Below are 26,982 nucleotides of genomic sequence, written 5' to 3' on the forward strand. Positions count from 1 at the left end.
ACTGCCGAAGTAAACGAGGGCAAATCAACCTATTCCAGACGGAGTACTGTAGGGAAAAGAAATCGAGCAAAAGTACGTAGGCAGGCCGAGGCCAGGCTAGCCTCTAACACCAATTGGTTAGAAGACCGCAAAGACCGGTTGTGCTCACGCAGGTTTAACTCTATTCTAAAACGCACAGGGAGCCAATGTAGTGTGTAAAGAACAGGAGTGACATGTTCGCGTCTAGGTGTGTTTGTTAAAAAGCGGGCAGCAGCATTTTGCACAAGTTGCAGACGTGAGATGGATGTTTGATTCAAGCCAACATACAAGGCATTACAGTAATCCAATCTTGAACTAATAAAAGCATGAATCGCCTTTTCTAAATCATGCCTGTTAAGGAAGTGCTTAACTTTAGCCAGGAGACGAAGCTGGAAAAAAAACGTTTTTACCACATTACTGATTTGCTTGTCAAATTTCAACAGCTGGCTTAAGATATGTTAACCTGACTCTCGCCAGATGAATTTCGTTCCGCCTAGCTCCACTCTGGAACTCTGGAAGTGACTAGAGAAAGTTGGGACTGAAACGTAGCCTACATTTGCTTTAGGAACTTCGGCTGGTGCATATATTATCTGTGCATTTCCTCTGTGCAAAGGCGTTATGATGACACGACCAGCAGGTTAGCTCAGCAAAGACAGTAACGTTAGCTAATAGCCTACTTCCACTCCTCTCCATACAAAAACGACAGCTTTTCCTGGGTTAAGTCTCACAATCAAATAATAACTTGCTATTCTTACACCCAAGCATATTGCTGTCCTTGTACCGGTAATCATGGATGCTGTAGTGTTAACATTTCGCTATAGCCGCTAGCTAGGTTTAAAGGTGCCATGTGTAAGAATTGAGGTAAAAATATCCAAAAAATGAGCTACACGCATCAAAAGAATTAAGAAATAAGGGCGATTATGTCATTAAAAAAATGACAAGGTATAGTGCTGCAGAGAGATCAACCTAAATTAGCATGCTAAATTACTAGCCACAGCCCGAGAGGTGTCATAATACCAGTTTCGGCCATGGGAGGCGGTATGCGGGCAACATAACCGCCAGCCAAACTGCAATACACGTGTCTCGGTTGTTACTCTAGGGTAGACCAACTCACTTTCTGGAGGTATACTGCAGGTAAGGCTATTTGCACCCCTGGTACAATTAGCAGTGTATGCTATTCGTACCCTGGTGCAATAAGAAGTGAATTCTATTCGTACCCCGGTGCACACAGCAATGTGTCCTATTAGTACCCAGTCTGGTACAAATATCAATGTATGCTATTCGTACCCCTGTGCACACAGCAATGTGTCCTATTAGTACCCCGTCTGGTACAAATATCAATGTATGCTATTCGTACCCCCGGTGCACACAGCAATGTGTTCTATTAGTACCTCGTCTGGTACAAATATCAGTGTATGCTATTTGCACCCCTGTGCATTTAATCTGGCATATTGATCACACAATGTAATAATATTTAAAAAAAAAAAAAAAAACAAGCAACATGTTTTTTTGAGTGTGAATAGCTCAGCTGTGTAATAGACACTCTGAATAAGGTATGCTGTTTGCATCAATGTACAGTTAGAAGTGGATGTACCCAGGTGTTTATAGTACTGCATGCTATTTACACCCTGGTGCATGAACTAGCTAATTGTTGCAATCAAAACTTCCGTTTGAGAACCGATTTCTTGTTCAAATTGTGCGCTTTCTCTCCAGAGACGTTGGTACACATGCACACTCACTCCGCCAAAATGCATCACACGGGAATCAAACCCCAGTCTCCTGCATGCCAGCCCTTGCCTGTGACCACTGCACTATCTGCTTCAACAAGAAGTTGAGGTTTGCAGGTAACTTATAGTTTATGGGCCTGAACGTCATATTCACGAAATTTCTGTTAGCTAACAAACTGACGGTTGTATGTGTTCACTGAACAAAGATAATGAAAATAAAACACAATTTAATTTGAACAGATATTAGTGCTGAAACCGTTCAGAATTCTTCACTTTCTGCTGACGAAAAAAACAGGGGTACGAATAGACACTCCGGTATACTGCCCCATCTTTTATGGAATGTGGAGTATGAATTGATTTTTTGGCGGACATTACACATGGCACCTTTAACATATTTTCCAGTATTAGCTCAACTAGCTAACGTGAATTAGTTCACAACGAAGTTGTAATTACCCCCAAACAGCTCTTTATAAAGTAATGTACACCAAGTTATGGCTTAGCCTAGCAGGCAAATATACATTCATACAATTGACACAATGACTATTTTCTGACAATTTACATGAGTGAATTTACCAACCTGAAAATCGCTGCTCCAGGAGGCTGATCTGACGTGCCTGGCTGCCTGTTACACACGCAAAAAAAAGAACAGATAGAGCGGGATCTGCTTTGGGTAGTAGGAACGATCAAAAGCCAACATACATGGAAGCTGGGGTAAAAAAAAAAAGATAGAGCGGGATCTGCTTTGGGTAGTAGGACCGATCAAAAGCCAACATACATGGAAGCGACTTCAGGCCGATACCCCTGAGACATTATTATATGGGAGGATTCCATGCTGATCTGAAACCGACATCGGGTAGATGTATGTGTGCTGTCTGGGCAGTCGCTTCTACGCTACCTCACATCTATGAAACTCCCGCCCTGCATCCTGATTGGCTCTACCATACAATATTGTGCTGAAATCACTCTCAATGGAACCAATCCCAGATGGATGTGAGTGGAGCTAGGCGGAACGAAATTCATCTGGCGAGAGTCAGGTTAAAGATATGTAGCCAGAGCTCCCAAACTCAGAGCTGGACCATTTGGTGTCCCAGCAGTACTGAAAATGATGCACTCAGTTTTGGCCTCGTTCAAGTTGAGGAAGTTTTGTGATAGCCACAACTTAATGTCATTAATACAGCTAAGTAGGGAGTCTAATGCTGCGCTGTCATTCAGAATTAACATACTGTAAATAGCAAGAATGAGCCAAGTAGGGGAGAAAGTCTCTTAATCAAAATTAAGCTACAGGAGATCAATCATTAAGTCACAAGATAAACATCCACTTCGTAATTTTTAGTTAGGTGGTTGTGATTTCTGGTTAGGCGCTCCGGACACCAACTGGAACTACCAAGGAATGACACAAGTGCGACTGCCCAGGGGCAGTAGTTCAAACGACCAAACTTTGCGTCCTTGTTTGCGATTGAGAGTTCGAACTTCCTTTTCTAGAAACACCAAATCCAAGAACGATGGAGCGAACTACCAAGGTTGCAACGCAAGTTAGCAAACAACGCTTTCTAGAAACGAGCCCCACCCAGAGCTCCCCTCCCCCCTCTGTTGAACAGAGCAAAGAAAAAAAGGACAATCAGAACTTGCCCCTCTTTCCTACGGTGGCGCATTGCATTCACATCACAAAAAAAAAAAAAAATCAGGTTATCTCATAATTACGAGATAGTATCTCATAATTATGACATATTATCTCATAATTACGACATAATTATCTCGTAATTACGAGATAATTATGATTTATGACACATTTCCAATTCTGCCCCCACTTGTGTGTGGCAATGACATGGTCTAGCTAGCTACATTAGAAGACCTAACAGCTTCCCAAGTAAGAGGAAGTCTGAAGCTGAAGTTCCTTTCAAACCTTTACTTAGTATTCACTGTAAAACTAAGCAGACCAACAGAGTACATCTCAGTTATTTCCTTCAATGTTTTGTTTAAGAGCAATCATGTAGACTAGCATTTCAAGTTACAGAATAGAAACTAATATGTTAGCTTATAGCTAATGTATATGATAAATTCCATAGAGATGCTAACGGTTAGCATAATCAATAAAAGTAGATATTTACAGCCAACTTCAGTCCATTTACGAAAGGGTTACATAAGAAGGGTTCTTTGTTTACAACTGACTATTGTGTCTCAATATAATACGTGTAGGAAAAATGTGACTGTTTAACTCATCAATGCCACTTGAACAAGTAGCCTAGCTGCACAAAATAAACAATAAGCGTGCGGGTGACAACGTGGATGGAGGTAGCCCTATGTGTAGTAGTACCTCCACCTACTGGTTAGGACTGTCAACGTGCAACATTGTATTGCCTTTGGGCAAAGAGTAGCTTATAGAAGCTTCTATACTCTTTGCTTTGGGGTTGTTGGCGATTTGACAGGCTTATTTTTCATGCCACTTAAAGACATGTTAATCTCTCAAAGCATGTAAGTCATTCAAAGCAGGGAATCAGTGGGAAATATGTGCTTGCTTTTATTGAAAGGCTGTTTAGATCCTCAGCACGGATCCTATCCTTATTTCATAATTACGAGATAATTATGAGATAACCTGATTTTTTTTTTTTTGTGATGTGAATGCAATGCGCCACCATACTTTCCAGATACCCAAACTCCAGCAGAACTCTGTAGGTTCTCACACAATAATCCCACAAAGACTTGAATGTATATCCAAAGGAAAGAGTAGGGTTACATCATGCGCACCGGACAAGGACACACAAGGAAAATGTCTTCATCCCTTCCCTACCGGAAGTAGTTTTATTGATTTTTTTGTGTCCAATATATAAAAAGCATAAAAGTAAAAATATAAAAATTATAAGTCAAAAATACAGATAAAAAGTTTTAGAAAGGAAAAGCACAGTAATCCGTAAAATTAATCTCCTCAACACACTTCACATGAGCCACAGGAACACACAAGGCTGCTCTCAAACCCCTTCAAATTCTATTTATATGTGACCACCCATAGCTATATGGTTTGGTTCCCCATTCCTACTCCTGATTGGTAGTTTTTGTTATTTTATTTTAATTTTATTTTTACTCTAACTTTCCGCCAGTCAGGAGGTTGACCGTGTTCCGACCCCCCACCCAATAGGATGTACATGTCTGGGTCTGATCCACATGATGTTTCTCGGTACTGCTCCCACGAGACATTGTCTAAGCACCCCATGTTCTTTTGTGGTTTATTAGACGGAGACTTTCTGAACAGCCCTCCTACGTGTGGTTACATTAACGCTCCACTCTGCACCTGTTCCTTACCCAGAAGCCTGTGTACCTGCTTGACTTTATGTGCATAATCATATTCTCAATGATTTCCCTCACCATTCCCTTGTGTCTTACTAGTCTCTTCTTTATTAACACAAGGTGCAGGTGTTACATCTAACATTTCAGTTTCTCCAAGGTCTTTTGACAGCATGGTTTCTTAAATTGTTATTATTTTTCAACATGAGCTTCTTTCTGTTCCTCTCTAGTTGATTTTCAACTTTAATTTGTGTGATTCAGCATGTCTAGATATTATAAAAGTAGAACTATAAACAGAACACAAGGTTCATGTTTGTAGACTAAGACACAATAATATACAGAACATAAGATTTATAACTAAACAGAAGATTCATATATGTGGACTAAAACAGCAGATACATGTAGTATGTTTTAAGGCAATGCAATAACTAAAATCAGAACACTTATAGAGCAGTGACAACTAAAATCAGAACACGTATAGGTTTCTAAAGCAGTGATAACTTTTCTTAATCGTCATCATAAGTAAGCAGATATATATAGATATATAATATATATAAATAATATTTCTCCAACACCTGGCCAAATGAAGCAGCTTTTCAGCTTTTCAGCACCGTGCCAGGACTCCTCAACCACCATCCCACACAGCCATCGCCAGTCATGTACCTCATAGGGACCTGGTACCTAGTACCTAAGCAGTGTCTGAAATTTATGAAAAAAAGAGAGAGAGTCTGGTTGTTTAGGCTATGATATCAGTTGTCATAAATCAACATATTTACACATTTACACATATTTATTTGGCAGATGTGTTTATCCAAAGTGACTTACAGCAGTAGAATATAATTTGAGCTACAGAGCTAGCTGCAGCAATAGAATAACATTTACAGTAACAGCTTAATCCATGAATCCCACTGTTGGGATTGTGTCACTACCCCCTCCCCCCAAGCATGCTAAAACAATTTTCCCTAGCCTCTAGTCCTTGTGCATATCCTTAGGAATATGTAGATGTAGTAGCATAGGAGGTAGAGGAGGGAAGGAAGGAAAGAGCATGGTAAGTGTGTATCAGGTGTGTGAGGTTGTCAGAATGCTGCGTGCAGTGTGAAGTCCCCTTCAGAGGTAAAGGTTACTCTTTTCGGGGAGGAACAGATACTCAGATAGAGCAATTATGAAAAGCATGGAACAAGGAACAAGGAACAAGGCTAGGCTTCTGATCAAATCAGAGACGAGCATGTAGGCTAAAACAGAGGACCAAATCTCAGTAGCGCAGTGTAGCCTGGCACAGTGATATTTTCACATCTCTCTGTTGTCACTTCTTAAATTCAGAGTCTAACAAAGTGCATAGCTTTGGTGAAGTCATGTGTTGCTAGATTCTTATGTGTTACTTTAGTGAAATCATTACTTACTAGATTCATGTTCCATCTAGTCTCCTGTTCCAACATGTCAAACTGCAAGGTGAGTCTGAGTGTAAAACTGCAGTTGCCTATAGTTCTAGCAATGGATAGGACAAATGATAAGTTGGGGATATCCAGTATGTTGCCAGCCATCTGAAGAGACAAGACAGCAGACACCGCCAGGAATGGCCAGACTATTCTCCACGACATCTCCATGAAGGTCTGTATAAACGAACACATAACAGCACATGCTTAATAATTTTTGAAGCTGCTGATGAATGGTAAAAATCACCAGCTTCACTGTACAGTATTTTCTTTGTTTTAAAGCATATTTTTGGATATTTTTTAAGACCTTAATAAAGAGTTTTACTTGATTTGTATACTTGTTGTTGCCATTGTAAGAACAATGTTTTAATATTAGCCTACATTGTTGAAAACATAAATGAAAGTATTAAAATAAAATAAAATCATGATCAAAGAAGTGCTAATTATTGTGTTTTCCTGCATTCAACACCAACAAATGTGCACCTATGCTTGTTGTTTTATGTTAAAAGCGCAGTGGAGCCTGGCACCATTTAATATTTTCACATCTCTCTGTTGTCACTTCTTAAATTCAGAGTCTAACAAAGTGCATAGCTTTGGTGAATTCATGTGTTACTAGATTCTTACAGTATGTGTTACTTTAGTGAAATCATTACTTACTAGATTCATGTTCCATCTAGTCTCCTGTTCCAACATGTCAAACTGCAAGGTGAGTCTGAGTGTAAAACTGCAGTTGCCTATAGTTCTAGCAATGGATAGGACAAATGATAAGTTGGGGATATCCAGTATGTTGCCAGCCATCTGAAGAGACAAGACAGCAGACACCGCCAGGAATGGCCAGACTATTCTCCACGACATCTCCATGAAGGTCTGTATAAACGAACACATAACAGCACATGCTTAATAATTTTTGAAGCTGCTGATGAATGGTAAAAATCACCAGCTTCACTGTACAGTATTTTCTTTGTTTTAAAGCATATTTTTGGATATTTTTTAAGACCTTAATAAAGAGTTTTACTTCATTTGTATACTTGTTGTTGCCATTGTAAGAACAATGTTTTAATATTAGCCTACATTGTTGAAAACATAAATGAAAGTATTAAAATAAAATAAAATCATGATCAAAGAAGTGCTAATTATTGTGTTTTCCTGCATTCAACACCAACAAATGTGCACCTATGCTTGTTGTTTTATGTTAAAAGCGCAGTGGAGCCTGGCACCATTTAATATTTTCACATCTCTCTGTTGTCACTTCTTAAATTCAGAGTCTAACAAAGTGCATAGCTTTGGTGAATTCATGTGTTACTAGATTCTTACAGTATGTGTTACTTTAGTGAAATCATTACTTACTAGATTCATGTTCCATCTAGTCTCCTGTTCCAACATGTCAAACTGCAAGGTGAGTCTGAGTGTAAAACTGCAGTTGCCTATAGTTCTAGCAATGGATAGGACAAATGATAAGTTGGGGATATCCAGTATGTTGCCAGCCATCTGAAGAGACAAGACAGCAGACACCGCCAGGAATGGCCAGACTATTCTCCACGACATCTCCATGAAGGTCTGTATAAACAAACACATAACAGCACATGCTTAATAATTTTTGAAGCTGCTGATGAATGGTAAAAATCACCAGCTTCACTGTACAGTATTTTCTTTGTTTTAAAGCATATTTTTGGACTTTTTATGCCTTTAATGAGACAGGACAGTGGAGAAAGAGAGTCAGGGGTGGGATCTGGAAAGGACCACGGGGGCGGGAATCGAACCCGGGTACGTGGTGTATGGTGGAGGTGCCCCAGCCAGTCGCGCCATGGCCGGGGCCTCTTTACAGTATTTTCATGGGCTAATAAAGGAGTATAGGTAGGAAGAGATTAGGTGGGTCCTACATTTCTTAAATATAACTTTGCAGTGCTCAGGGAACCAGCCTTGTAGGCTCCCATAGTGTGGCCTTATCTTAGAGGAAAGAGAAATTCAAAATATCCAAGAAGAAAGGATTTTTTTTAATGAGATCTCTCCTTGGTTTAGCCGATTCCTGCTAAGCATAACTGAACTAAATTTAACATCAATACCCGCTTCTCATATTTTTTGAGAACGCTAGAGAAATAGCCTTGCTCTTGTCTCAGTTCAACACTGCAAAAATTGCTTATCTAATAAAAATCTAACCAGGTGTTATTTATCTTATATCAAGATCAAAAATTCTTGTTGGTATTGTTTTCTGTATAAAGAAAGTTACCTAGCACTTTCTCATGAAATCATTTGACTTGATTTAATAAGAGTTTGACTTATTTTAAGACATTTCATCATGGAAACTGGCTGCCAGTGCGTTAAGCAAATTTGTCTTTAAAAAAGGGAAATTTGGCTGCCAGTGCGTTGAGCACTCAAACAGTCAAACTGTTATTAACCATTTATAAAGCATGTTGGGTTAACAGTATTATGTACAATGTGCTTTATAAATAAATGTACTTAAATTGACTTGACTTCTCTCTCTCTCTCTCTCTCCCACCCTCTCTTTTCCACTTCTTCTCACTTCCTCTCCTCTCCCAGTGTCCCTCCTTCTCATTCTCCCATCCTCTCTCTCTCCCATTCTCTCCCTTTTCTCTCTCTCCTTCTCTCCCTCTGTCTTTCTCCCTTGTCTCTAATACAGATGGACAATCTGATCAGCAGCAGTATGTACCTGGTGCTAGGAATATCACAATGTGATGACAATCATCCTGGAACATCATTTTTATTGGGCAAAGGGAGGATTGCACTTTTTTTAAGACCTTAATAAAGAGTTTACTTGATTTGTATACTTGTTGTTGCCATTGTAAGAACAATGTTTTAATATTAGCCTACATTGTTGAAAACATAAATGAAAGTATTAAAATAAAATAAAATCATGATCAAAGAAGTGCTAATTATTGTGTTTTCCTGCATTCAACACCAACGAATGTGCACCTATGCTTGTTGTATGTTAAAAGCGCAGTGGAGCCTGGCACCGTTTGATATTTTCAAATCTCTCTGTTGTCACTTCTTAAATTCAGAGTCTAACAAAGTGCATAGCTTTGGTGAAGTCATGTGTTACTAAATTCTTATGTGTTACTTTAGTGAAATCATTACTTACTAGATTCATGTTCCATCTAGTCTCCTGTTCCAACATGTCAAACTGCAAGGTGAGTCTGAGTGTAAAACTGCAGTTGCCTATAGTTCTAGCAATGGATAGGACAAATGATAAGTTGGGGATATCCAGTATGTTGCCAGCCATCTGAAGAGACAAGACAGCAGACACCGCCAGGAATGGCCAGACTATTCTCCACGACATCTCCATGAAGGTCTGTATAAACGAACACATAACAGCACATGCTTAATAATTTTTGAAGCTGCTGATGAATGGTAAAAATCACCAGCTTCACTGTACAGTATTTTCTTTGTTTTAAAGCATATTTTTGGATATTTTTTAAGACCTTAATAAAGAGTTTTACTTGATTTGTATACTTGTTGTTGCCATTGTAAGAACAATGTTTTAATATTAGCCTACATTGTTGAAAACATAAATGAAAGTATTAAAATAAAATAAAATCATGATCAAAGAAGTGCTAATTATTGTGTTTTCCTGCATTCAACACCAACGAATGTGCACCTATGCTTGTTGTATGTTAAAAGCGCAGTGGAGCCTGGCACCGTTTGATATTTTCAAATCTCTCTGTTGTCACTTCTTAAATTCAGAGTCTAACAAAGTGCATAGCTTTGGTGAATTTATGTGTTACTAGATTCTTACAGTATGTGTTACTTTAGTGAAATCATTACTTACTAGATTCATGTTCCATCTAGTCTCCTGTTCCAACATGTCAAACTGCAAGGTGAGTCTGAGTGTAAAACTGCAGTTGCCTATAGTTCTAGCAGTGGATAGGACAAATGATAAGTTGGGGATATCCAGTATGTTGCCAGCCATCTGAAGAGACAAGACAGCAGACACCGCCAGGAATGGCCAGACTATTCTCCACGACATCTCCATGAAGGTCTGTATAAACGAACACATAACAGCACATGCTTAATAATTTTTGAAGCTGCTGATGAATGGTAAAAATCACCAGCTTCACTGTACAGTATTTTCTTTGTTTTAAAGCATATTTTTGGATATGTTTTAAGACCTTAATAAAGAGTTTTACTTCATTTGTATACTTGTTGTTGCCATTGTAAGAACAATGTTTTAATATTAGCCTACATTGTTGAAAACATAAATGAAAGTATTAAAATAAAATAAAATCATGATCAAAGAAGTGCTAATTATTGTGTTTTCCTGCATTCAACACCAACAAATGTGCACCTATGCTTGTTGTTTTATGTTAAAAGCGCAGTGGAGCCTGGCACCATTTAATATTTTCACATCTCTCTGTTGTCACTTCTTAAATTCAGAGTCTAACAAAGTGCATAGCTTTGGTGAATTCATGTGTTACTAGATTCTTACAGTATGTGTTACTTTAGTGAAATCATTACTTACTAGATTCATGTTCCATCTAGTCTCCTGTTCCAACATGTCAAACTGCAAGGTGAGTCTGAGTGTAAAACTGCAGTTGCCTATAGTTCTAGCAATGGATAGGACAAATGATAAGTTGGGGATATCCAGTATGTTGCCAGCCATCTGAAGAGACAAGACAGCAGACACCGCCAGGAATGGCCAGACTATTCTCCACGACATCTCCATGAAGGTCTGTATAAACAAACACATAACAGCACATGCTTAATAATTTTTGAAGCTGCTGATGAATGGTAAAAATCACCAGCTTCACTGTACAGTATTTTCTTTGTTTTAAAGCATATTTTTGGACTTTTTATGCCTTTAATGAGACAGGACAGTGGAGAAAGAGAGTCAGGGGTGGGATCTGGAAAGGACCACGGGGGCGGGAATCGAACCCGGGTACGTGGTGTATGGTGGAGGTGCCCCAGCCAGTCGCGCCATGGCCGGGGCCTCTTTACAGTATTTTCATGGGCTAATAAAGGAGTATAGGTAGGAAGAGATTAGGTGGGTCCTACATTTCTTAAATATAACTTTGCAGTGCTCAGGGAACCAGCCTTGTAGGCTCCCATAGTGTGGCCTTATCTTAGAGGAAAGAGAAATTCAAAATATCCAAGAAGAAAGGATTTTTTTTAATGAGATCTCTCCTTGGTTTAGCCGATTCCTGCTAAGCATAACTGAACTAAATTTAACATCAATACCCGCTTCTCATATTTTTTGAGAACGCTAGAGAAATAGCCTTGCTCTTGTCTCAGTTCAACACTGCAAAAATTGCTTATCTAATAAAAATCTAACCAGGTGTTATTTATCTTATATCAAGATCAAAAATTCTTGTTGGTATTGTTTTCTGTATAAAGAAAGTTACCTAGCACTTTCTCATGAAATCATTTGACTTGATTTAATAAGAGTTTGACTTATTTTAAGACATTTCATCATGGAAACTGGCTGCCAGTGCGTTAAGCAAATTTGTCTTTAAAAAAGGGAAATTTGGCTGCCAGTGCGTTGAGCACTCAAACAGTCAAACTGTTATTAACCATTTATAAAGCATGTTGGGTTAACAGTATTATGTACAATGTGCTTTATAAATAAATGTACTTAAATTGACTTGACTTCTCTCTCTCTCTCTCTCTCCCACCCTCTCTTTTCCACTTCTTCTCACTTCCTCTCCTCTCCCAGTGTCCCTCCTTCTCATTCTCCCATCCTCTCTCTCTCCCATTCTCTCCCTTTTCTCTCTCTCCTTCTCTCCCTCTGTCTTTCTCCCTTGTCTCTAATACAGATGGACAATCTGATCAGCAGCAGTATGTACCTGGTGCTAGGAATATCACAATGTGATGACAATCATCCTGGAACATCATTTTTATTGGGCAAAGGGAGGATTGCACTTTTTTTAAGACCTTAATAAAGAGTTTACTTGATTTGTATACTTGTTGTTGCCATTGTAAGAACAATGTTTTAATATTAGCCTACATTGTTGAAAACATAAATGAAAGTATTAAAATAAAATAAAATCATGATCAAAGAAGTGCTAATTATTGTGTTTTCCTGCATTCAACACCAACGAATGTGCACCTATGCTTGTTGTATGTTAAAAGCGCAGTGGAGCCTGGCACCGTTTGATATTTTCAAATCTCTCTGTTGTCACTTCTTAAATTCAGAGTCTAACAAAGTGCATAGCTTTGGTGAAGTCATGTGTTACTAAATTCTTATGTGTTACTTTAGTGAAATCATTACTTACTAGATTCATGTTCCATCTAGTCTCCTGTTCCAACATGTCAAACTGCAAGGTGAGTCTGAGTGTAAAACTGCAGTTGCCTATAGTTCTAGCAATGGATAGGACAAATGATAAGTTGGGGATATCCAGTATGTTGCCAGCCATCTGAAGAGACAAGACAGCAGACACCGCCAGGAATGGCCAGACTATTCTCCACGACATCTCCATGAAGGTCTGTATAAACGAACACATAACAGCACATGCTTAATAATTTTTGAAGCTGCTGATGAATGGTAAAAATCACCAGCTTCACTGTACAGTATTTTCTTTGTTTTAAAGCATATTTTTGGATATTTTTTAAGACCTTAATAAAGAGTTTTACTTGATTTGTATACTTGTTGTTGCCATTGTAAGAACAATGTTTTAATATTAGCCTACATTGTTGAAAACATAAATGAAAGTATTAAAATAAAATAAAATCATGATCAAAGAAGTGCTAATTATTGTGTTTTCCTGCATTCAACACCAACGAATGTGCACCTATGCTTGTTGTATGTTAAAAGCGCAGTGGAGCCTGGCACCGTTTGATATTTTCAAATCTCTCTGTTGTCACTTCTTAAATTCAGAGTCTAACAAAGTGCATAGCTTTGGTGAATTTATGTGTTACTAGATTCTTACAGTATGTGTTACTTTAGTGAAATCATTACTTACTAGATTCATGTTCCATCTAGTCTCCTGTTCCAACATGTCAAACTGCAAGGTGAGTCTGAGTGTAAAACTGCAGTTGCCTATAGTTCTAGCAATGGATAGGACAAATGATAAGTTGGGGATATCCAGTATGTTGCCAGCCATCTGAAGAGACAAGACAGCAGACACCGCCAGGAATGGCCAGACTATTCTCCACGACATCTCCATGAAGGTCTGTATAAACGAACACATAACAGCACATGCTTAATAATTTTTGAAGCTGCTGATGAATGGTAAAAATCACCAGCTTCACTGTACAGTATTTTCTTTGTTTTAAAGCATATTTTTGGATATTTTTTAAGACCTTAATAAAGAGTTTTACTTGATTTGTATACTTGTTGTTGCCATTGTAAGAACAATGTTTTAATATTAGCCTACATTGTTGAAAACATAAATGAAAGTATTAAAATAAAATAAAATCATGATCAAAGAAGTGCTAATTATTGTGTTTTCCTGCATTCAACACCAACGAATGTGCACCTATGCTTGTTGTATGTTAAAAGCGCAGTGGAGCCTGGCACCGTTTGATATTTTCAAATCTCTCTGTTGTCACTTCTTAAATTCAGAGTCTAACAAAGTGCATAGCTTTGGTGAATTTATGTGTTACTAGATTCTTACAGTATGTGTTACTTTAGTGAAATCATTACTTACTAGATTCATGTTCCATCTAGTCTCCTGTTCCAACATGTCAAACTGCAAGGTGAGTCTGAGTGTAAAACTGCAGTTGCCTATAGTTCTAGCAGTGGATAGGACAAATGATAAGTTGGGGATATCCAGTATGTTGCCAGCCATCTGAAGAGACAAGACAGCAGACACCGCCAGGAATGGCCAGACTATTCTCCACGACATCTCCATGAAGGTCTGTATAAACGAACACATAACAGCACATGCTTAATAATTTTTGAAGCTGCTGATGAATGGTAAAAATCACCAGCTTCACTGTACAGTATTTTCTTTGTTTTAAAGCATATTTTTGGATATTTTTTAAGACCTTAATAAAGAGTTTTACTTGATTTGTATACTTGTTGTTGCCATTGTAAGAACAATGTTTTAATATTAGCCTACATTGTTGAAAACATAAATGAAAGTATTAAAATAAAATAAAATCATGATCAAAGAAGTGCTAATTATTGTGTTTTCCTGCATTCAACACCAACGAATGTGCACCTATGCTTGTTGTATGTTAAAAGCGCAGTGGAGCCTGGCACCGTTTGATATTTTCAAATCTCTCTGTTGTCACTTCTTAAATTCAGAGTCTAACAAAGTGCATAGCTTTGGTGAATTTATGTGTTACTAGATTCTTACAGTATGTGTTACTTTAGTGAAATCATTACTTACTAGATTCATGTTCCATCTAGTCTCCTGTTCCAACATGTCAAACTGCAAGGTGAGTCTGAGTGTAAAACTGCAGTTGCCTATAGTTCTAGCAGTGGATAGGACAAATGATAAGTTGGGGATATCCAGTATGTTGCCAGCCATCTGAAGAGACAAGACAGCAGACACCGCCAGGAATGGCCAGACTATTCTCCACGACATCTCCATGAAGGTCTGTATAAACGAACACATAACAGCACATGCTTAATAATTTTTGAAGCTGCTGATGAATGGTAAAAATCACCAGCTTCACTGTACAGTATTTTCTTTGTTTTAAAGCATATTTTTGGATATGTTTTAAGACCTTAATAAAGAGTTTTACTTCATTTGTATACTTGTTGTTGCCATTGTAAGAACAATGTTTTAATATTAGCCTACATTGTTGAAAACATAAATGAAAGTATTAAAATAAAATAAAATCATGATCAAAGAAGTGCTAATTATTGTGTTTTCCTGCATTCAACACCAACAAATGTGCACCTATGCTTGTTGTTTTATGTTAAAAGCGCAGTGGAGCCTGGCACCATTTAATATTTTCACATCTCTCTGTTGTCACTTCTTAAATTCAGAGTCTAACAAAGTGCATAGCTTTGGTGAATTCATGTGTTACTAGATTCTTACAGTATGTGTTACTTTAGTGAAATCATTACTTACTAGATTCATGTTCCATCTAGTCTCCTGTTCCAACATGTCAAACTGCAAGGTGAGTCTGAGTGTAAAACTGCAGTTGCCTATAGTTCTAGCAATGGATAGGACAAATGATAAGTTGGGGATATCCAGTATGTTGCCAGCCATCTGAAGAGACAAGACAGCAGACACCGCCAGGAATGGCCAGACTATTCTCCACGACATCTCCATGAAGGTCTGTATAAACAAACACATAACAGCACATGCTTAATAATTTTTGAAGCTGCTGATGAATGGTAAAAATCACCAGCTTCACTGTACAGTATTTTCTTTGTTTTAAAGCATATTTTTGGACTTTTTATGCCTTTAATGAGACAGGACAGTGGAGAAAGAGAGTCAGGGGTGGGATCTGGAAAGGACCACGGGGGCGGGAATCGAACCCGGGTACGTGGTGTATGGTGGAGGTGCCCCAGCCAGTCGCGCCATGGCCGGGGCCTCTTTACAGTATTTTCATGGGCTAATAAAGGAGTATAGGTAGGAAGAGATTAGGTGGGTCCTACATTTCTTAAATATAACTTTGCAGTGCTCAGGGAACCAGCCTTGTAGGCTCCCATAGTGTGGCCTTATCTTAGAGGAAAGAGAAATTCAAAATATCCAAGAAGAAAGGATTTTTTTTAATGAGATCTCTCCTTGGTTTAGCCGATTCCTGCTAAGCATAACTGAACTAAATTTAACATCAATACCCGCTTCTCATATTTTTTGAGAACGCTAGAGAAATAGCCTTGCTCTTGTCTCAGTTCAACACTGCAAAAATTGCTTATCTAATAAAAATCTAACCAGGTGTTATTTATCTTATATCAAGATCAAAAATTCTTGTTGGTATTGTTTTCTGTATAAAGAAAGTTACCTAGCACTTTCTCATGAAATCATTTGACTTGATTTAATAAGAGTTTGACTTATTTTAAGACATTTCATCATGGAAACTGGCTGCCAGTGCGTTAAGCAAATTTGTCTTTAAAAAAGGGAAATTTGGCTGCCAGTGCGTTGAGCACTCAAACAGTCAAACTGTTATTAACCATTTATAAAGCATGTTGGGTTAACAGTATTATGTACAATGTGCTTTATAAATAAATGTACTTAAATTGACTTGACTTCTCTCTCTCTCTCTCTCTCCCACCCTCTCTTTTCCACTTCTTCTCACTTCCTCTCCTCTCCCAGTGTCCCTCCTTCTCATTCTCCCATCCTCTCTCTCTCCCATTCTCTCCCTTTTCTCTCTCTCCTTCTCTCCCTCTGTCTTTCTCCCTTGTCTCTAATACAGATGGACAATCTGATCAGCAGCAGTATGTACCTGGTGCTAGGAATATCACAATGTGATGACAATCATCCTGGAACATCATTTTTATTGGGCAAAGGGAGGATTGCACTTTTTTTAAGACCTTAATAAAGAGTTTACTTGATTTGTATACTTGTTGTTGCCATTGTAAGAACAATGTTTTAATATTAGCCTACATTGTTGAAAACATAAATGAAAGTATTAAAATAAAATAAAATCATGATCAAAGAAGTGCTAATTATTGTGTTTTCCTGCATTCAACACCAACGAATGTGCACCTATGCTTGTTGTATGTTAAAAGCGCAGTGGAGCCTGGCACCGTTTGATATTTTCAAATCTCTCTGTTGTCACTTCTTAAATTCAGAGTCTAACAAAGTGCATAGCTTTGGTGAAGTCATGTGTTACTAAATTCTTATGTGTTACTTTAGTGAAATCATTACTTACTAGATTCATGTTCCATCTAGTCTCCTGTTCCAACATGTCAAACTGCAAGGTGAGTCTGAGTGTAAAACTGCAGTTGCCTATAGTTCTAGCAATGGATAGGACAAATGATAAGTTGGGGATATCCAGTATGTTGCCAGCCATCTGAAGAGACAAGACAGCAGACACCGCCAGGAATGGCCAGACTATTCTCCACGACATCTCCATGAAGGTCTGTATAAACGAACACATAACAGCACATGCTTAATAATTTTTGAAGCTGCTGATGAATGGTAAAAATCACCAGCTTCACTGTACAGTATTTTCTTTGTTTTAAAGCATATTTTTGGATATTTTTTAAGACCTTAATAAAGAGTTTTACTTGATTTGTATACTTGTTGTTGCCATTGTAAGAACAATGTTTTAATATTAGCCTACATTGTTGAAAACATAAATGAAAGTATTAAAATAAAATAAAATCATGATCAAAGAAGTGCTAATTATTGTGTTTTCCTGCATTCAACACCAACGAATGTGCACCTATGCTTGTTGTATGTTAAAAGCGCAGTGGAGCCTGGCACCGTTTGATATTTTCAAATCTCTCTGTTGTCACTTCTTAAATTCAGAGTCTAACAAAGTGCATAGCTTTGGTGAATTTATGTGTTACTAGATTCTTACAGTATGTGTTACTTTAGTGAAATCATTACTTACTAGATTCATGTTCCATCTAGTCTCCTGTTCCAACATGTCAAACTGCAAGGTGAGTCTGAGTGTAAAACTGCAGTTGCCTATAGTTCTAGCAATGGATAGGACAAATGATAAGTTGGGGATATCCAGTATGTTGCCAGCCATCTGAAGAGACAAGACAGCAGACACCGCCAGGAATGGCCAGACTATTCTCCACGACATCTCCATGAAGGTCTGTATAAACGAACACATAACAGCACATGCTTAATAATTTTTGAAGCTGCTGATGAATGGTAAAAATCACCAGCTTCACTGTACAGTATTTTCTTTGTTTTAAAGCATATTTTTGGATATTTTTTAAGACCTTAATAAAGAGTTTTACTTGATTTGTATACTTGTTGTTGCCATTGTAAGAACAATGTTTTAATATTAGCCTACATTGTTGAAAACATAAATGAAAGTATTAAAATAAAATAAAATCATGATCAAAGAAGTGCTAATTATTGTGTTTTCCTGCATTCAACACCAACGAATGTGCACCTATGCTTGTTGTATGTTAAAAGCGCAGTGGAGCCTGGCACCGTTTGATATTTTCAAATCTCTCTGTTGTCACTTCTTAAATTCAGAGTCTAACAAAGTGCATAGCTTTGGTGAATTTATGTGTTACTAGATTCTTACAGTATGTGTTACTTTAGTGAAATCATTACTTACTAGATTCATGTTCCATCTAGTCTCCTGTTCCAACATGTCAAACTGCAAGGTGAGTCTGAGTGTAAAACTGCAGTTGCCTATAGTTCTAGCAGTGGATAGGACAAATGATAAGTTGGGGATATCCAGTATGTTGCCAGCCATCTGAAGAGACAAGACAGCAGACACCGCCAGGAATGGCCAGACTATTCTCCACGACATCTCCATGAAGGTCTGTATAAACGAACACATAACAGCACATGCTTAATAATTTTTGAAGCTGCTGATGAATGGTAAAAATCACCAGCTTCACTGTACAGTATTTTCTTTGTTTTAAAGCATATTTTTGGATATTTTTTAAGACCTTAATAAAGAGTTTTACTTCATTTGTATACTTGTTGTTGCCATTGTAAGAACAATGTTTTAATATTAGCCTACATTGTTGAAAACATAAATGAAAGTATTAAAATAAAATAAAATCATGATCAAAGAAGTGCTAATTATTGTGTTTTCCTGCATTCAACACCAACAAATGTGCACCTATGCTTGTTGTTTTATGTTAAAAGCGCAGTGGAGCCTGGCACCATTTAATATTTTCACATCTCTCTGTTGTCACTTCTTAAATTCAGAGTCTAACAAAGTGCATAGCTTTGGTGAATTCATGTGTTACTAGATTCTTACAGTATGTGTTACTTTAGTGAAATCATTACTTACTAGATTCATGTTCCATCTAGTCTCCTGTTCCAACATGTCAAACTGCAAGGTGAGTCTGAGTGTAAAACTGCAGTTGCCTATAGTTCTAGCAATGGATAGGACAAATGATAAGTTGGGGATATCCAGTATGTTGCCAGCCATCTGAAGAGACAAGACAGCAGACACCGCCAGGAATGGCCAGACTATTCTCCACGACATCTCCATGAAGGTCTGTATAAACAAACACATAACAGCACATGCTTAATAATTTTTGAAGCTGCTGATGAATGGTAAAAATCACCAGCTTCACTGTACAGTATTTTCTTTGTTTTAAAGCATATTTTTGGACTTTTTATGCCTTTAATGAGACAGGACAGTGGAGAAAGAGAGTCAGGGGTGGGATCTGGAAAGGACCACGGGGGCGGGAATCGAACCCGGGTACGTGGTGTATGGTGGAGGTGCCCCAGCCAGTCGCGCCATGGCAGGGGCCTCTTTACAGTATTTTCATGGGCTAATAAAGGAGTATAGGTAGGAAGAGATTAGGTGGGTCCTACATTTCTTAAATATAACTTTGCAGTGCTCAGGGAACCAGCCTTGTAGGCTCCCATAGTGTGGCCTTATCTTAGAGGAAAGAGATTCAAAATATCCAAGAAGAAAGGATTTTTTTAATGAGATCTCTCCTTGGTTTAGCCGATTCCTGCTAAGCATAACTGAACTAAATTTAACATCAATACCCGCTTGCTCTTGTCTCCAGCCAAGTTCAACACTGCAAAAATGTCTTATCTAATAAAAATCTAACCAGGTGTTATTAAAGGAAAACCGAATATTCATCATCATTTTTTATTTAGGCTGTATTTCCAGTAGTGGCGTCACATAGTTTTTCCACCAGATGGCACAGCAGCAAGACGTAACTTTGTTGGAAGTTAATCTAAAGTGGGTTGGAAAAACAATGGACGCTACCTACAAGGACAGCACTGTAGTTTACCGCAGAGAATGTCTAATAAGGGTAGGATGATTTTCACATGAAATGTCATTCCCATTTCTTCTTGAAGCCAAAATAAATCGTACATGCCTGGTTTTTACAGCAAGTAGGCCTATGTTAATCTAATACTAATAATTTTAAGTTATTTCAATAGCCTAGGAGCTATGTAAAATAATGTTACTGTTAGCATTGGTTGGGTGATGGAGGCCAATTTGATTGTTGTTGCATTTGTAGAAAACCATAAATGTGGTTACACCAAGCAAATTGATAACAGCACTGTAATTGTATCTTTCGACTGTCATCTCATTCTTTTCTGACCATAGCCTAGGCTACTAACAGGAGCTAAGTGAGTTAGCCACAACACATTCAAGTAAGAAAGAGCATGGCTCAAAGTAAAGTTAGAGCTGAGACGACGTAATTGACTACATAAATTCGTCAAAGTGAAATTTGTGTCAACTCGATGCAATGTAGATTTATTAACACACCCGTGATGATCTACATCCCTATTTAAACCAAATATTTTAGAGCACACTTTGAGAGATGTATCCAGGACAGGGCTGTAGGTACACATATTTGTTGCACGTGCTACAAAAATCATTCTGTGCGATGGATGATTTACCAACGTTACACCAGTCCGATACAGTTTTGCCTACGGACATGCGTGAGACTGAGACGCCTGTGTGTTTGTCTACAAACCATAGTGATAATTTTATACCACACCTTGTCTTGTGATTTAGTTTGACATGTAAGGTGCCCTTGTATTTTTATATTTATTTCCATGTCTCCTTCCCTGTCCTTGTGCTGTCTTTTGAGCTTTGTGAGCTTTGAAGTTCGATACGATTTGTAAAACAAAGAGATGTTTTGCATACTGTAGGCCTATGCAACTTCCGACTATTGTCATGAATGCATTTTGTGTGAACAGAAGAGAGCTTGTTATTGGCAACTGGTACATACTGTAGGCCCAGCAAGTTTGCTGAAAACACGGCTCATTTCACGCCTTTTTTTAGGACTGTATATAGCCTAGTTCACAACATCAATTTAGCCATTAAACCAGTAATGAAATTATGGATATTAGTTTATTTCTGGCCTACCAATGTGTGGACTAAACAAAGATATTTGAAACATTTTCAAAAAACAATTTCATGTATTTGTGTGTGCCTTCAGATTTACATTCAATCTTTGCCTATTTTCATCTTGATAACACCATATTTCCAGATCAGACTGTAAGGCCAGGATTTTGGGCCAAAGCAGCCAAATGGCCACCCCCCCCATCTCAAACTAATTATCAACCAAACTCAAACCAACAGAGTAACTGCTTTGATGGTCACTTCTGAAATCTCTGTATTGTTGTGAAATCTCTCTTATGTTGTGAACATAACATTCATGTTTGGTCTTGAATTAAAGTGGGTAGCATGCAGTCTGATAATGGTTTCATCATAACCTAATGTATCTGTGCATAGTTGTAGACTGTATGTGCATATCCTTAGGAATATGTAGATGTAGTAGCATAGGAGGTAGAGGAGGGAAGGAAGGAAAGAGCATGGTAAGTGTGTATCAGGTGTGTGAGGTTGTCAGAATGCTGCGTGCAGTGTGAAGTCCCCTTCAGAGGTAAAGGTTACTCTTTTCGGGGAGGGACAGATACTCAGATAGAGCAATTATGAAAAACATGGAACAAAGAACAAGGAACAAGGCTAGGCTTCTGATCAAATCAGAGACGAGCATGTAGGCTAAAACAGAGGACCAAATCTCAGTAGCGCAGTGTAGCCTGGCACAGTGATATTTTCACATCTCTCTGTTGTCACTTCTTAAATTCAGAGTCTAACAAAGTGCATAGCTTTGGTGAAGTCATGTGTTGCTAGATTCTTATGTGTTACTTTAGTGAAATCATTACTTACTAGATTCATGAGTCTCCTGTTCCATAACATGGCAAACTGCAAGGTGAGTTTGACTTATTTTAAGACATTTCATCATGGAAACTGGCTGCCAGTGTGTTAAGCAAATTTGTCTTTAAAAAACTGTTATTAAATTAAGTCAAAATTATCTTTCGAGAGAGAGCTAGGTACAGTGAGTCTCTTTATACTAAAAACAAGATCTTTTATCTTTATTTCTCCTTGAGGGAGTTCTGAAAAACAGGACAGAATTTGGTCATTTCCAAATGAGATCTGATTTCTCTCTTTGAGGAAAAAAAAAGCCGTGGCAGTGTTGTCACTGCAGAATAGCAGACTGCCTTTGAAAATGGCTCACCCGAGTGACAGTGTTATGCAGAGGGTCTGCTGTTGTACATGTTGCATGTTGGTGTAGGTGTAGATATATGAAAATAACTTTACAACCATTGTTGAATTGATTATACAGTATGGGTGACATGGTCAGAAATAATCTGGCCTTACATTAAAAAAACATGGCCTTTGTCATAGCTTACAAGGTATTTGTCTGTAAGATATTTGTAAATATTATACAAATATATATACTCTTTTGATCCTGTGAGGGAAATTTGGTCTCTGCATTTATCCCAATCCGTGAATTAGTGAAACACACTCGGCACACAGTGAACACACAGTGAGGTGAAGCACACATTAATCCTGGCGCAGTGAGCTGCCTGCAACAACAGCGGCGCTCGGGAGCAGTGAGGGGTTAGGTGCCTTGCTCAAGGGCACTTCAGCTGTGCCTACTGGTCAGGGTTCGAACCGGCAACCCTCCGGTAACAAGTCCGAAGTGCTAACCAGTAGGCCACGGCTGCCCCCATGGCATATACGTGTTTGGTTTTGACATATGTTTGGTGCACTAATTCTGGTTCCTGAACGGAACTCCGTTGATTTTTGCAAACGGAGTGCATTACCACCATCTGCTGGACTGAGGTGTGATGGTCAGTGTATCCTGTAGCTTCGTTCTGGCTTACAATGAATAAGGCGCATGCGTGACTGTTATCCTACGTGGCACATGGTGATACGGTTACGTGGCATGTTAGATATAGTCTACGTTCCAACATTTGGAATCGATGATCAGCAATGTCATGCTGTTGTTGTCAAAAGTTGCTTAGTATTTATGTTAACTTAGTTAGTATTCATGCTTTTGAGTATACCAAGACTGGCTCCAATAGTCGACTGGCTCCAACATGTACTACGGCTAACCCTGTTAGTTAGCATTCAAGCTTTCGATAGTTCTTGACATGGATTAAGACATGGAAGCAGTTCATCAGTTGCATCATGTACGTAGGATACAACTTAAAATATGCAAGTCTGTGTGTTTAAATAGATAGAATTGCAAAAGTACTTACATTTTTGTTACGGTCAAGCAATGTGACCAGCATAGCACGTATCATCTGCTGGACTGAGGTGTGATGGTCAGTGTATCCTGTAGCTTCGTTCTGGTTACAATGAAAAAGGCGCATGCGTGACTGTTATCCTACGTGGCACACGGTGATACGGTTACGTGGCATGTTAGATATAGCCTACGTTCCAACATTTGGAATCGATGATCAGGTCCCTCTAATCTGAGACTGGGTCGAGTAGAACTACTTTAATTTATGTCAACAGCAATGTCATGCTGTTGTTGTCAAAAGTTGCTTAGTATTTATGTTAAGTTAGTTAGTATTCATGCTTTTGAGTATACCAAGACTGGCTCCAATAGTCGACTGGCTCCAACATGTACTACGGCTAACCCTGTTAGTTAGCAGTCAAACTTTCGATAGTTCTTGACATGGATTAAGACATGGAAGCAGTTCATCAGTTGCATCATGTACGTAGCATACAACTTAAAATATGCAAGTCTGTGTGTTTAAATAGATAGAATTGCAAAAGTACTTACATTTTTGTTACGGTAAAGCAATGTGACCACCACGTATCGTCGACACCCTGCTCGTTCTCTTTTCCAGAGGGGTGGCTCCAGGTGGCACAGGCTACCCCAGGTGCCACTCCCAAATACTAGTCTAGGATTGGCCATTAAAATGGTCTAAGGCGGGACCTTTCTTGATGCACTTGCAGCAATTTGAAGTGTCAGACATCAGAAATGTAAGTGGCAAACATGCTTGCCTTTATTGGCCTGCGGCACAATTGAACTGCAGACCGAAAGGATTCCCCGATCAGGAAATACTCCTTAATTCGCAACTTTGTGTAGGCTTAACAGAGGGCTGTGGGCTGTTGCGCAAATAGATGAATGAGGGTTGGGAGATTCTGTTAACAAAAACCTAAAGTTTTGCTAACATTTTCTCCATTATTATCGTAAAATATGTCTCCATGCAGGGCAGGGCTGGTTCTAACCTAGGCTAGGCTACTATATTTGGGTGGGCTATGGCTATTGCTGTATAATTGTGGTAGTTATTTGTTGTACAATGAATAGAGACTAGAATATTGTAGTCTTTTTAAACATAACATGTCAAATTAACTCATTAAGAAGAGTTAGAGCCTTTGGTGATAATGAACCATTTTGAGTTGCATTAATGTTTCCCATGCCTGATCTTGTCTGGTTCCATGTTTGAGTTAAGATAATATTGTATTTAATAAATAAATAGCACAGTCTGAGCTCCCCAGCCAGCTATCATTGAACGGTCACCTGATAGACAAGAGATCTTACCAGGTCCTGCCAGTAGCCCTTTCATTCCCTCTCTCTCTTATCACCCTTTCTCTCTCACTCTCCTTCTCAATCCTACGTGTCAGAGTTTGTGTTTCGGCTATGAACTATTTCTAAATTAAAACCCTTTGTTTCTCATAAGGATCTGGAAACACTCATTCATGCCTTCATTACATCAAGCCTGGACTACTGCAGTTCTCTCTTTTGGTTTAACTCATTCCACTGCTGCTAGATTGCAACTAGTCCAACTAGAGGAGAGAGCATATAACTCCAGTGTTGTCCCAACTACACTGGTTACCTGTGAGATTTAGAATATATTTCAAAATGTTACTATTTGTTTTCAAAGCTTTGAATGGTTCAGCACCAAAATATATTTGTGATCTTATTAGTCCTCACCACCCTTAGCTCACTCAGGTCTTCCTCCCAACAACTTCTTTCTGTTCACCCTTCCCGTCTAAAAACAAAAGGTGACCAGGGCCTTCTCTGTTGCTGCTCCTTGGCTCTGGAATAGTCTTCCTCCCTATATTAAGTCCAGCCCCACCTTAAGAGTTTTAAATCTAATTTAAAAACCCATCTTTTCTCCCTAGCTTTTAGTACACTAATCTGCCCCATGATTTAATTTCTTAAGTCCATTCTTATTTTCATTTAAATTTTCTTTGCTAATTTTATTTAATTATTAACACTATAATCACGACTACCTGTTATTTTTTCCCTATCACTTTTGAGTTTATTTACTGTTAAATAGTATGTTATCTTCTAATATAATCTTTATTTTTATTTTAAATTATTATTATTTTATTTATTTATTTATTTATTTATTTATTTATTTATTTATTTATTTATTTATTTATTATTACTATTAACACAGCTTTATTATTATTTTATCTACTCTTTATTTTATTTAATTTCTTATGTAGGCATTTTGTATTATTTTGTATTGTTTTTTGTTGTTATTATTCACAACATTTAACCATTTCTAAAGCATTTTGGGTTAACAGTATTATGTACAATGTGCTTTATAAATAAATGTACTTAAATTGACTTGACTTCTCTCTCTCTCTCTCTCTCTCCCACCCTCTCTTTTCCACTTCTTCTCACTTCCTCTCCTCTCCCAGTGTCCCTCCTTCTCATTCTCCCATCCTCTCTCTCTCCCATTCTCTCCCTTTTCTCTCTCTCCTTCTCTCCCTCTGTCTTTCTCCCTTGTCTCTAATACAGATGGACAATCTGATCAGCAGCAGTATGTACCTGGTGCTAGGAATATCACAATGTGATGACAATCATCCTGGAACATCATTTTTATTGGGCAAAGGGAGGATTGCACTTTTTTTAAGACCTTAATAAAGAGTTTACTTGATTTGTATACTTGTTGTTGCCATTGTAAGAACAATGTTTTAACATTACATTGTTGAAAACATGAATGAAAATATTAAAAGTAAAATAAAATCATGATCAAAGAAGTGGCAATAATTATGTTTTTCTGCATTCAACAATAAATGGCCCGTGGAGCAAAGGACCTCCTTAACAGCAACCTGTGTGTGTGTGTGTGTGTGTGTGTGTTTGTGTGGCTATTAGTGAAAGTTTCTATGCCTTAATAAGAGGCAATTTTTTTGATGTGAACTTAATGTATAGAGGGGTGCTATTTATCAATAAATAAATAAGATCCACAACCATCAAAATAATATTTTTATATTTAAATATTAGTTTTATCTAATATTTTCATATTCAAAATCAGGGCTGTAGTACTCGAGTCCGGTCTTGGACTCGAGTCCGGACTCGAGACCGTTTTTCTATGGTCTCGGACTTGTCTCGGACTCGCTAGTATTTGGACTTGGTCTTGTCTCGGTCTCGGCCACTGGTCTTGCCAAATATGGCTTTTGGTCTCGACCGAGTCCAGGTGTCTTTAGGGCCATCAAAATGAACGTGTTAATCGCCGCGATTCATTTTGAAATACATAATGCGTTACAAAATATTAACTCAATAGTGTTTACCTTTGTGGGGGGCTGATGTCACGTAACGGAAGCCGCAAAACCTAAAACCGCAAGCCTGAGAGTTTATTTTACTGTCTGTGGAGTTAGCTGAAGATAAAGAGGAACCAACATTTAGCCAAATAGTAGCTTTACTGCAAACTGCTTTTCACTCTTGTTAGATAACGTTTACAATGTCAAAATGCACCAACTGCAACAGTTACATAAAGATGATACTTTTCGGC

General features: G+C 38.2%; 1 protein-coding gene across 1 annotated transcript; it reads right to left on the reverse strand.

Moving 5' to 3' along the window:
* Nucleotides 1–6,131: 6,131 nt before the first annotated feature.
* LOC121700736 lies at nt 6,132–19,453 on the reverse strand. The gene is made up of 16 exons (XM_042083937.1): nt 19,247–19,453; nt 18,557–18,766; nt 17,870–18,079; nt 17,183–17,392; nt 15,433–15,642; nt 14,743–14,952; nt 14,056–14,265; nt 13,369–13,578; nt 12,682–12,891; nt 10,932–11,141; nt 10,242–10,451; nt 9,555–9,764; nt 7,805–8,014; nt 7,115–7,324; nt 6,425–6,634; nt 6,132–6,149 (listed from the first exon to the last, which is right to left on the reverse strand). Exons 1-16 carry the CDS (start codon nt 19,448–19,450, stop codon nt 6,132–6,134), a joined length of 3,162 nt encoding a protein of 1,053 aa, XP_041939871.1. The 5' UTR covers nt 19,451–19,453.
* Between the last annotated feature and the right edge of the window lie 7,529 nt (nt 19,454–26,982).

This window comes from Alosa sapidissima, chromosome 24, assembly GCF_018492685.1.
Source record: "Alosa sapidissima isolate fAloSap1 chromosome 24, fAloSap1.pri, whole genome shotgun sequence".
NCBI classification, from domain to species: Eukaryota; Metazoa; Chordata; class Actinopteri; order Clupeiformes; family Clupeidae; genus Alosa; species Alosa sapidissima.

What these genes read in the sequence shown, in the direction of transcription:
- LOC121700736 (XM_042083937.1), bottom strand. Translation starts at nt 19,450, where the DNA reads ATGGAGATGTCGTGGAGAATAGTCTGGCCATTCCTGGCGGTGTCTGCT. An exon ending in CTAGATGGAACATGAATCTA is followed by an intron (nt 17,393 to 17,869) that starts GTAAGTAATGAT and finishes TCGTTTATACAG; the next exon opens with ACCTTCATGGAGATGTCGTG. An exon ending in CTAGATGGAACATGAATCTA is followed by an intron (nt 10,452 to 10,931) that starts GTAAGTAATGAT and finishes TCGTTTATACAG; the next exon opens with ACCTTCATGGAGATGTCGTG.